Source organism: Schistocerca gregaria, chromosome 4 (genome assembly GCF_023897955.1).
Source record: "Schistocerca gregaria isolate iqSchGreg1 chromosome 4, iqSchGreg1.2, whole genome shotgun sequence".
NCBI classification, from domain to species: Eukaryota; Metazoa; Arthropoda; class Insecta; order Orthoptera; family Acrididae; genus Schistocerca; species Schistocerca gregaria.
In genome coordinates, this window is record NC_064923.1 from 53,906,900 (window position 1) to 53,919,171 (window position 12,272).

Sequence of the window (12,272 nt, forward strand, 5' to 3'; positions counted from 1 at the left end):
ATAGCGCGCGGAATGAATGAACACCTTTATCTTTCCGTACGACCTCTGATTTGCCTTATTTTATCTTGGTGATCGTTCATCCCTATGTCAGTCGGTGTCCACAAAATATTTTCGCATTCGGAGGAGAAAGTTCGTGATTGTAATTTCGTGAGAAGATTCCGTCGTAACGAAATACGCCTTTCTTTTAATCATGTCCATCCCAAATCCTGTATCATTTCTGAGACACTCTCTCCCATATTTCGCGATAATACAAACTTGCTGCCTTTCTTTGAACTTTTTCGATGTACTCAGTCAGTCCTATCTGGTAAGGATCCCACACCGCGCAGCAGTATTCTAAAAGAGGATGGAGACGCGTAGTGCATGCAGTCTCCTTAGTAGGTCTGTTACACTTTCTAAGTGTCCTGCCAATGAGACGCAGTCTTTGGTTAGCCTTCCCCACAACATTTTCTATATGTTCCTACCAATTTAAGTTGTTCGTAACTGTAATACCTAGGTATTTAGTTGAATTTACGGCTTTTTGATTAGACTGATTTATCGTGTAACCAAAGTTTAAGGAGATCGTTTTAGCACTCATGTGGATTGAAACGTCCCCTTAGAAAAAATTATACAAGACTGTGCTTAAACTGACACACAATATTTTTAGCACAACGCAATCTGACTTTCAAAAATCCCTACAAAAGAATGGCCCTGACTAACATTAACCTATACGTTTCACAAATCACTTACCTCACAAAAATCTTCGTTACTCAAGCTACTGCAATACAGCGAGCGCCACTACTCCCAGCTAAATAAAAGATTCGAACTACTGAAGGCACTAACTACTGATAGGCATAGTTAGCAAATGAAAGATTTTAATACAGAACAAACAATGTATTTACCTTAATAGTCATGATATATATATATATATATATATATATATATATATATATATATATATATATATATATATATATATATATATATATATCAGTTCATGACACCAATTCTTACAAATTTCAAAACTCCGCCATCTCTCTCCCCACGTCCACCACTGCTAGCGGCTCACCTCCAACTGCGCAACGCTACGCGCTGTTAGCATCCAGCTGCCGCAGCTCAACACTACAATGGCAGACAACAATGCAAACTAAACACAGACTGCGCACAGCACAGCCAGTGATCTTTCATACCGAGCGCTATGCGGCGTTACCAATAAGAAAACCTAAACAGCCTACTTACAGGATGACCTCACACTTTTCGTTATTTAGGGTCAACTGCCACTTTTCGCACCATTCCGATATTTCTCCTAAATCGTTTTTCAGTTTGTTTTGATCTTCTGATGAGTCTATTAGTCGATAACCGACAGCGTCGTCTGCAAACAACCGATGACGGCTGCTCAGATTGTCTCCCAAATCTTTTATATAGATAAGGAACAGCAAAGGGCCTATAACACTGCTTTGGGGAACGCCAGAAATCACTTCTGTTTAGACTGTAATTTATTTCCACAGGTCCCACACAGTACTCCGTTATAAACGAGATAAATAGAAACGCTTTTCTCACATTCGTACAATAGTAATATAACAATGCACTAAACGCACTGCAATGCTGTCCACAATGTTATTAACCATTTTGATAGACATGAAAGTTATTGGTAGTTAGAGAGTCAGCTTCTTGTGTTTCAGTGGTCGCACATGGGAACTTCTCGGAGGAAGTGGTCCCGGTACAGGACGCGCCTGCCCAGACCGACGTCTTCATCGACCGCAAGAAGCAACACGTCGGCGGCCGGCCCGGTGAGTTCTCCCAACTTTTCCTTCCACCCTGTGACTTCATCTCGATGTCCACCCACTTCCGACCTCTCTCCTTCTCGTGTTTTGGAGGTATCGCCTCACTGATGGACAGTGTGCTCGAACCAGGCCATAGCTCTTTGTTATTTGTTCAACTCCGTAGATGCTTCCCACTGTACCTTCCTTAATCGAATTTGTGAACACTTTACGAGTATGTTTGTGAAAAATTTTACCTCTGATGTGAAGTGTAGAGGCCTCAAACACAGGAGCGCGTGGTAACGGAAGGTGTCCTCTAGAAACACGGGAGCTCGATAACGTGCAAGCATTTAAAATACGGGATTACCTGAGTATATTACAAGTAAAATACAGAATAGAGCAATATGTGAGTACTGACATGTGTAGAATGAGATTACGTGACTTAGCGAATATGTTTGTTAGTCATGAGCTGGGAGGTACATAAAACGATTAATCAGTTCCATTACTTTTGAGAAAATATCTGTCAGCAGGTCTGCGGCCATCTTCGACTCATACACACTTGTCTTGGTCTCTATGATTTATATGAAAGTTTGTTCCATCCTACCAGTGTTAGTTTTGTGTATCACAGACTTGATCTGAAGAAGTTGTTAAAGCACAGCGTTTATTCAGGGGCGATAGTTGAAAGTATGTCGCGATCAAGACTACGGTATATTGTTGATAATCAAGTATTGGGAATAACAGGAGAAAAGTGCTGTCGTAAGCGAATCTTAGTTGATAAATTACTGGGATCTATGAGTTTAAGAGGTATGTTGGGATGGAGAGACTGACTCAAGACAAAGACGTGGACAGCAGTGAACCAGTTTAGAGGCTGTCAATTAAAAGTAACTGCTACGAGAACTCAAAAATGAGTTATTCCAGTAATGACATTTGCACTAAATGCCACAAAGGACACAAAATTATTAAACAATTTGAATTTGGAATACTCCCAGAAATAAACTGAACTTTTACTTCCATTTGTGAATTTTCCGCGGTCACATAAACTCTACATATTTCGAAAGGACGCTAAAACCACATGTTCGATCTTTCCGACATGTTCGACTGCAAGTGTCTGACACCGGTATACTCACGTTAGAGGGTTTGGAATATTTATTACCTGAATCCCCTGAACAGCAGTCACTTAGATTCTATGATCTATATGAAAACTTAGGCGGCTCACTACTAAATTTAATTGGAAAATGTACATTGTCAAAACTAAAAGTGCGTCTACTCCAGATAGAAGTAAGGATTTACGAGCAGAAATTCGCGTCTGAGTAACTCGGTCTGTAAGATGTGACAAACATTGCTTATTGCACGGATTGTTTTGGTAATATTATCAATTAAGCTGATAGGAAAAACATAAAATAGAAACAACCTGGAAATGACGTGTTACGAACAATGTCTTTGAGAAGTGTCCACCAGGTGACATCAGCTCTGGCATTCAGCGATACTGAGCTTAGCACAACGAGGAGTATCAGTGAGGAAACAGATTGTGAAGATTATGAGTATAACTTTAATACTTCTTCAGGCAAGAGTGCTGAACAGTACGAAGTACAAAATGTAAAAGAAAGATAAAATAATTCTTGTTCCTAGAACAGTTCATAGAATGCTTCCCAGAAACGGCAGTAATTCTCTTGCAACGAGCTTGAGTGAAACTGCGAAAGAAAGCATTGACGCTGGTACATACGGCTCGTAGAAAATAAGCTAACACTAAATCACTGTAAGACTTAGTTTTTACTGTTTCTGACACACAATTCAACAAAAGCTGACGTTTTAATTTCACGGAACGGGCATATGATTAGTTAAACTGAACAGTTCAAATTTCTAGGTGTTCAGATTGATCGTAAGTTGTCGTGGAAAGCCCACGTTCAGAATTTTGTTCAAAGACTTAATACTGCCATTTTTACTATTCGAACGGTATCAGAGGTGAGTGATCGTTCGACACCAAAATTAGTCCTCTTTGCTTATTTTCATTCACTTATGTCCTATGGTATTATATTTTGGGGTAACTCTTCCCATTCTAAAAGTATATTTTTGGCTCAGAAGAGGGGGAGGGGGGGTCGAGCAGTAATTGGTGTAAGTTCACGAATCTCTTGTCAACCCCTGTTCACGAGTCTGGTTATTTTGACATTGTGGCCTCTCAATATATATGTATATATTCCTTACTGTAATTTCTTGTTAACAATATTAGCTGATTCCCAAGAATAAGCAGCTTTCACTCAGTTAATACTTGGCAGAAATCAAACCTGCAATTGAATGGGACTTCCTCAGCTCTTGTGCAAAATGTGTGGAGTATACTGCTGAATCTATTTTCAATAACCTACCACTCTAATTCAAAAATCGTAACAGTAATCCACGTGATTTCAAATCGAAACTGAAAAGTTTCCTCATGGGTCACTCCTTCTACACTACTGGAAATTGAAATAAGAACACCGTGAATTCATTGTCCCAGGAAGGGGAAACTTTATTGACACATTCCTGTGGTCAGATACATCACATGATCACACTGACAGAACCACAGGCACATAGACACAGGCAACAGAGCATGCACAATGTCGGCACTAGTACAGTGTATATCCACCTTTCGCAGCAATGCAGGCTGCTATTCTCCCATGGAGACGATCGTAGAGATGCTGGATGTAGTCCTGTGGAACGGCTTGCCATCCCATTTTCACCTGGCGCCTCAGTTGGACCAGTGTTCGTGCTGGACGTGCAGACCGCGTGAGACGACGCTTCATCCAGTCCCAAACATGCTCAATGGGGGACAGATTCGGAGATCTTGCTGGCCAGGGTAGTTGACTTACACCTTCTAGAGCACGTTGGGTGGCACGGGATACATGCGGACGTGCATGTCCTGTTGGAACAGCAAGTTCCCTTGCCGGTCTAGGAATGGTAGAACGATGGGTTCGATGACGGTTTGGATGTACCGTGCACTATTCAGTGTCCCCTCGACGATCACCAGAGGTGTACGGCCAGTGTAGGAGATCGCTCCCCACACCATGATGCCGGGTGATGGCCCTGTGTGCCTCGGGCGTATGCAGTCCTGATTGTGGCGCTCACCTGCACGGCGCCAAACACGCATACGACCATCATTGGCACCAAGGCAGAAGCGACTCTCATCGCTGAAGACGACACGTCTCCATTCGTCCCTCCATTCACGTCTGTCGCGACACCACTGGAGGCGGGCTGCACGATGTTGGGGCGTGAGCGGAAGACGGCCTAACGGTGTTCGGAACGTAGCCCAGCTTCATGGAGACGGTTGCGAATGGTCCTCGCCGATACCCCAGGAGCAACAGTGTCCCTAATTTGCTGGGAAGTGGCGGTGCGGTCCCCTACGGCACTGCGTAGGATCCTACGGTCTTGGCGTGCATCCGTGCGTCGCTGTGGTCCGGACCCAGGTCGACGGGCACGTGCGACCACTGGCGACAACATCGATGTACTGTGGAGACCTCACGCCCCACGTGTTGAGCAATTCGGCGGTACGTCCACCCGGCCTCCCGCATGCCCACTATACGCCCTCGCTCAAAGTCGGTCAACTGCACATACGGTTCACGTCCACGCTGTCGCGGCATGCTACCAGTGTTAAAGACTGCGATGGAGCTCCGTATGCCACGGCAAACTGGCTGACACTGACGGCGGCGGTGCACAAATGCTGCGCAGCTAGCGCCATTCGACGGCCAACACCGCAGTTCGTTGTGTGTCCGCTGTGTCGTGCGTGTGATCATTGCTTGTACAGCCCTCTCGCAGTGTCCGGAGCAAGTATGGTGGGTCTGACACACCGGTGTCAATGTGTTCTTTTTTCCATTTCCAGGAGTGTATTTACGTGCAGATGGAGTTACATCCATAAATCAACTTGGAACGTAATTACTTTTATTTCCTACGTTGTTTTCATTCTATAAAATTAATGTTTATTATTAATTGAAGTGGGTTAAGAGCAAATATTAAATGTGTGTACGACATCTAAGTGCAATAGAACAGTATTTAGGGATTAACTGTGTTATGAAGGAGTGAAAAGCAAGGAGCGGTGGAGCTTAGAAGCATGAGAGAATGTAGATCGCCGAATTGCGGTCATGCACTTCCTTCCTTCCCTAGGCGTGCAAACTGCAGAGCGAGAAGACGATTTTTCACTATCTCTACCGCATTACGACGCGTAAAAGAACTATTGGGTCTTTCACAAAGTTATACAGATTCTTCCACAGCTTTCATTATGAATCACTGGCCATGCAGTGTGGAGATATGACTGGGTATGCCTGTTTTTCATAATGCTCGTTAACCCTGAATGAATTACAGATATGAATAGCTAACAGCATTGACGCAAAAGGAGCATATGGGTAGAAACTACGTGTATCTTTGTATTCTAGTCTATGGTCATAAAGAGAAATTACATTTTGGACATCCTGTACGGCATCTGTAGCGTTCTTTGGGGCAAGGCGACATTCTTCACAAAGTGCGTTGCTCGCCTTTCAGTTTACAGACTAAAACCACCCAAGCACTTCCTCTTCTCCTATACGAGGGTTGCAACTTTAATAGTGGCAACTATTTATTTACAGCTCGTAAAAAATAGATACGTGTTTCGAAGTTCTACTGACCTTCAAAGTAGTCACCAGCATTGTGTATAGCCCGTTGCCAGCGATATGGAAGTCGTGGGGTACTCTTAGCAGTGCCAGCTGTGTGGACACTTTGAGCGGCGCGATCTACTGCCAGACGAAATAGTAGCAGTTCTGAAGCGAATACCGTGATGTGTTTCCTTGAGTTTAGAAATCGCACTTAACTCACGAGCTGGTCGTAGATTATGTTCCAAAAATGAACAGCATAGAAATAGGAGTGATGACACTTTCTGCAGGACCTGACCATCACTTTGCAGGACAATGCTGAAGCACGTACAGGCAAGCTGTTACTGGTTTGTTTGACTGATGGGGCCCCTAAGTGCTATACCACCTACTGCACTCCACTTATTTAAGCCCTCGTGAGTTCAACTCGATTTCTAAACTGAAGGTAACACTTCACGGCATTCGCTTCAGAACTGCTACTAATTCGTCGGGCAATACACCGCGCCTCTCGAAGTGTCAACACAACTGGCACTGCTAAAAGTACCCCACGACTTCCACATCGCTGGCAACGGGCTATACACAATGCTGGAGACTACTCTGAATGTTAGTAAAACTTTGAATCACGAATCTATTTTGTACGAGATGTAAATAAGTAGTTGCCGCTATTAAATTTCCATCCTTCGTATAAGTACACAAAATAACTTCACTGAGCTTGTGTTTATATAATGGAGCTATTTTCAATTTATGAAATGAGTATTTATTGCAGTCGTTATGTAAAAATGCTACACAGCTGGGCCTTTCAATTCCGGCTGGATTAAGTGACTCTTCCCTAACACATGGGTTACATACTCCGGCGGAGGGAGCCACCAATTAGTGATATTTATTACTGGCTGCATTTTATATAGCTATTAGAAGCAAATTTGTTTGGGGATCTGCCATCTATTTTAGCTGTTCACGAGATAGTCTCGAAAAGCTTTTAAAATTTTGTGAAGTTTGAGACTGGTATTTTTACTGTGTTGCAGAGCGGCCTGATTCTTCCTTTTCATTCTAGCGTTCAGTCACCCACAGCTATATGCTACTTTATTTTAATTCTCTTCACTGCATTTTTCTTTTTAAATGCAAGTTTTAGTTTTGAAAAGTTAGGCGGTTCTCGTAGTTTGTGTGTGTGTGTGTGTGTGTGTCTGTGTGTGTGTGTGTGTGGGCTTGTTTTTTGGGTACTTTTTATAATTTTTGTCTGTAGTTAAATTTATACTGCACCGCAACTTTAAACCACACTCATCTTATAAAACTTTAGTACCGGCGCTGAAGACCTGGCTGTCGATAAATACATAACGAAATAGTGGTATTATCGTGTACACAAAGTATTAAATGGCAATGTATCGGCTGAGCTGTCATTTGTATACAGGTGATTCTTGTGAAACGGTTTCCTTCTTGGTTATGGCAGCACGATAGGAATTAACAGACTTCGAATGCGGAATAATAGTTGCAGCTAGACGCATGGGAAATTCGTTTTCGGAAATCGTTAGAGAATTACGTACTCCGAGATCCACATAAAATATCAAGTTTCAGGAGTTCCTCTCACTACAGACAACGCAGTGACCGATGCTTTCATTTAACGACCAAGAACAGCTGCATTTGTGTAGCGTTGTCAGTGCTAACAGACAAGGAAAACCGCGTGAAATAACAGTAGAAGTGTATTTGGCTCGTGCGACGAACGTATCCGTTAGGATAGTGCGGCGAAATTTGGCGTTAATGGGCTATAACAGACGACCGACGAGAGTGCCTTTGCTGATAGCATGACATCTCCTGTAGCGTGTCTCCCGGACTCGTGACCATATACACTCCTGGAAGTGGAAAAAGGAACACATTGACACCGGTGTGTCAGACCCACCATACTTGCTCCGGACACTGCGAGAGGGCTGTACAAGCAATGATCACACGCACGGCACAGCGGACACACCAGGAACCGCGGTGTTGGCCGTCGAATGGCGCTAGCTGCGCAGCATTTGTGCACCGCCACCGTCAGTGTCAGCCAGTCTGCCGTGACATACGGAGCTCCATCGCAGTCTTTAACGCTGGTAGCATGCCGCGACAGCGTGTACGTGAACCGTATGTGCAGTTGACGGACTTTGAGCGAGGTCGTATAGTGGGCATGCGGGAGGCCGGGTGGACGTACCGCCGAATTGCTCAACACGTGGGGCGTGAGGTCTCCACAGTACATCGATGTTGTCGCAGTGGTCGGCGGAAGGTGCACGTGCCCGTCGACCTGGGACCGGACCGCAGCGAAGCACGGATGCACGCCAAGACCGGAGGATCCTACGCAGTGCCGTAGGGGACCGCACCGCCACTTCCCAGCAAATTAGGGACACTGTTGCTCCTGGGGTATCGGCGAGGACCATTCGCAACCGTCTCCATGAAGCTGGGCTACGGTCCAGCACACCGTTAGGCCGTCTTCCGCTCACGCCCCAACATCGTGCAGCCCGTCTCCAGTGGTGTCGCGACAGGCGTGAATGGAGGGACGAATGGAGACGTGTCGTCTTCAGCGATGAGAGTCGCTTTTGTCTTGGTGCCAATGATGGTCGTATGCGTGTTTGGCGCCGTGCAGGTGAGCGTCACAATCAGGACTGCATACGACCGAGGCACACAGGGCCAACACCCGGCATCATGGTGTGGGGAGCGATCTCCTACACTGGCCGCACACCTCTGGTGATCGTCGAGGGGACACTGAATAGTGCACGGTACATCCAAACCCTCATCGAACCCATCGTTCTACCATTCCTAGACCAGCAAGGGAACTTGCTGTTCCAACAGGACAATGCACTTCCGCGTGTATCCCGTGCCACCCAACGTGCTCTAGAAGGTGTAAGTCAACTACCCTGGCCAGCAAGATCTCCGGATCTGTCCCCCATTGAGCATGTTTGGGACTGGATGAAGCGTCGTCTCACGCGGTCTGCACGTCCAGCACGAACGCCGGTCCAACTGAGGCTCCAGGTGGAAATGACATGGCAAGCCGTTCCACAGGACTACATCCAGCATCTCTACGATCGTCTCCAATGGGAGAATAGCAGCCTGCATTGCTGCGAAAGGTGGATATACACTGTACTAGTGCCGACATTGTGCATGCTCTGTTGCCTGTGTCTATGTGCCTGTGGTTCTGTCAGTGTGATCATGTGATGTATCTGACCCCAGGAATGTGTCAATATAGTTTCCCCTTCCTGGGACAATGATTTCACGGTGTTCTTATTTCAATTTCCAGGAGTGTAGGTTGATCCCCAGACGACTGGAAAGTCTTGATTTGGTCAGGTGGAACCCGAATTCAGCTGGTGAAAGTCATGGACACAAGTTGCGAACAAGGAACTGTGCAAGCTGGTGGTGGTGCCATAATGGTGTGGGACGTGCTTACATGGAAGTGACTGTATCCTTCAGTATAAATGAACCGGTCATTGACAGGAAATGGTTGTGTTTGGCTACTTGGAGACCATTTTAAGTTATTCATGGACTTGATGTTCCAAAAGAAAGATGAAATTTTTCTGGATGACAGTGAGGCCAGAGTTGTTCGCAACTGCTTTCAAAACTTCGTAGACAGTTCGAGTGGATAATTCGGCTACCCAGAACGCGCGACATGAATCCCATCGAACATTAATGGGAGATAATCGAGAGGTCAGTTGGTGCATAAAATCTTGCACCGAAAACACTTTCTTAGTTATGGACGGCTGTAGAACCAGCACGATTCAGTACTTCTTGAGGAGACTTCCAACTACTGCATGCCACTCGAGTTGCTTCAGTACACTGTGCAATAGCAGGTACGACACGATATTTGGAGGTGTCTTATGACTTTGGGGACCGCTGGCCGCTGTGACCGAGGGGTTCTAGGCGCTTCTTTCCGGAACCGCGCTGCTGCTGCGGTCGCAGGTTCGAATCCTGCCTCGGGCATGGATGTGTGTGAAGTCCTTAGGTTAATTAGATTTAAGTAGTTCTAAGTTCTAGGGGAGTGATGACCTCAGATGTTGAGTCCCATAGTGCTCAAAGCCATTTGCACCATTTGAACTTGGGGACCGCAGTGTATCATCATCATCATCGTCTTTACGAATGTCACTAAATTCTATACAGGGGCTGCAGTCTTGTTCTCGCACTGAGATCCTACTACTTATTTGCTTGATTGGATCATAATCACAGGCCTAGTTTGCTGTATTCCCTCTTAAACGACGAAATAGAGAAGAGCCGAAAAACGGTCTGGAGAAGACTGGGTTGCGGTGATATGAGAGACACATGACGACGCTCATCTCTCTAACTTTGCATGTGTGTGTAGAGTAACCAAGACTTCTTCTGGTTGCGTTATGGAGTGAGACGGAACGGCTGGGTGTGCGCAGTGTCGACGGCGACGGAGGAGGAGCACACCTACCTGGCGGTCATCATCGGCGTGCTGATGGCGCTGGTGCTGCTGCTGGCCGCCGCCATCTCGCTCATCGTGTCCCGCCACCGTCAGCGCAAGTGCTTCGCGTCGCCGCTGGCCGCCAAGGTGGCGCTGGCGCCCACGCTGGCCGGCGCCGCCCCCGCCACCGGCACCTCCAGCGCCGCCTCGGCCGCCGGCACCGCCAAGAGCGGCGCCTCGTTCTCCGCCAAGGAGGTGGGCGGCGCGGGGGCGGTGGCGGCGGCCGCCGGCTGCGGCCGCTCCTGGGAGGGCACGCTGGACCCGCTGCTCGTCGCCAGCGACTACCAGGAGCCCTACCACGCCCTCAAGTACGCGCCCTACTACAGCTACAGCAGCGTGCTCGTCGACGTGGGCGGCACCTTCGGGAAGCGCTTCCCGATGCACGACGGTAAGTATCAGCACGGTACCTAGCGAATAAGCTCATTAGCACTACGCGTACTGCTCGGAGGAGGAAATTTACCTTCCTTTGTGCCAACATGTCTGTCACTCTGATTCTGTTGGCCTCTTTTCTCTCCACGGACCATGTTTTTCAAGCCTTGTATTCTGGTTTATCCTACTGGTCAACTTGCCATTTGTGAACTTTGGATCTAAGGAATCCACAGTTTTAGATATCTTTTGGAGTATCATTGTAACACGGGTAATATTTTGCAAGTCATTGGTTTTCTATCTGGTTCGATGAGGCCCATCATGGAGTCTACTGTTTTGCAAACCCCTTCATATCAGAACAGCACGAGTACCCAATGTTGTGTACGACTTCCTACACAGCGGTAAGGAGAGGTGAGCTACAGAGCGTTGTGTACGTAGTTCCGCGTAGTCAGCGCGTGCACAACTTTCTCACTAGAGCGCGCCCTGCTAAGCACAACAGCGCAGGCGCAACGCTCGTCCGTCTCCGCACTACGAGATGGCGCCATCTTAGAGACGGACCAAATTCTGCTTCCTCCGATCCGCATATTAATATGTAACGCAGACAATGAGATTGCTGCTAACGTAGAACCTTTTCTTCTCGCGGATCACATTCGCGCAGTGATACCTCAACACGCGAGGTATTATAACGAGTGTACAGACCTCCGATTAGTCAGTCTGCATCAGTCTGTATTAGTCTGTAGTCAAGTTTCAGTCTGCGCCTAATAAGATTATCATATTCCTGTACGTAGCCATGAAGAGAAATGTATAGACACTTTGTCAAGTATCAGAGATATGTGAGAATAAGATTAACGTACCAAGACCAAAGGAACTTCAGTTTGCTGTAAACAGCATCCAGAATCAAGTTACATAGTGTCTATATTTTTCATTATTTTGATAAATGTACGTGAAAATTAATCAAGTTCTGTTTAAAGTTGGTCACCGTCAATCAGCTACTCTAAGCGTGCAAGTGGCATTTCTATCGTCTGACTAACGGCAGAAGATAAACACGCTACGATAAGACAACGAGACATATTGCTGACACTCGCCTACTTCGTTAGAGCGACAAGTCAAATAATCTGATGGTGTGTGTACTGAAGGTCTTACAGTACGCAC

At 46.2% G+C, this 12,272-nt stretch overlaps 1 protein-coding gene across 2 annotated transcripts in view; it reads left to right on the forward strand.

Annotated features, from left to right (window-relative positions):
• The window catches only part of LOC126266886 (discoidin domain-containing receptor tyrosine kinase B-like), a 358,246-nt gene that overhangs the window by 268,586 nt on the left and 77,388 nt on the right, over window positions 1–12,272 (forward strand). For both annotated transcript variants that reach the window (XM_049971552.1, XM_049971553.1), the window contains exons 9-10: window positions 1,659–1,766; window positions 10,693–11,142. In XM_049971552.1, coding sequence (XP_049827509.1) covers window positions 1,659–1,766; window positions 10,693–11,142 — 558 coding nt within the window. The remainder of the gene's footprint in view (window positions 1–1,658; window positions 1,767–10,692; window positions 11,143–12,272) is intronic.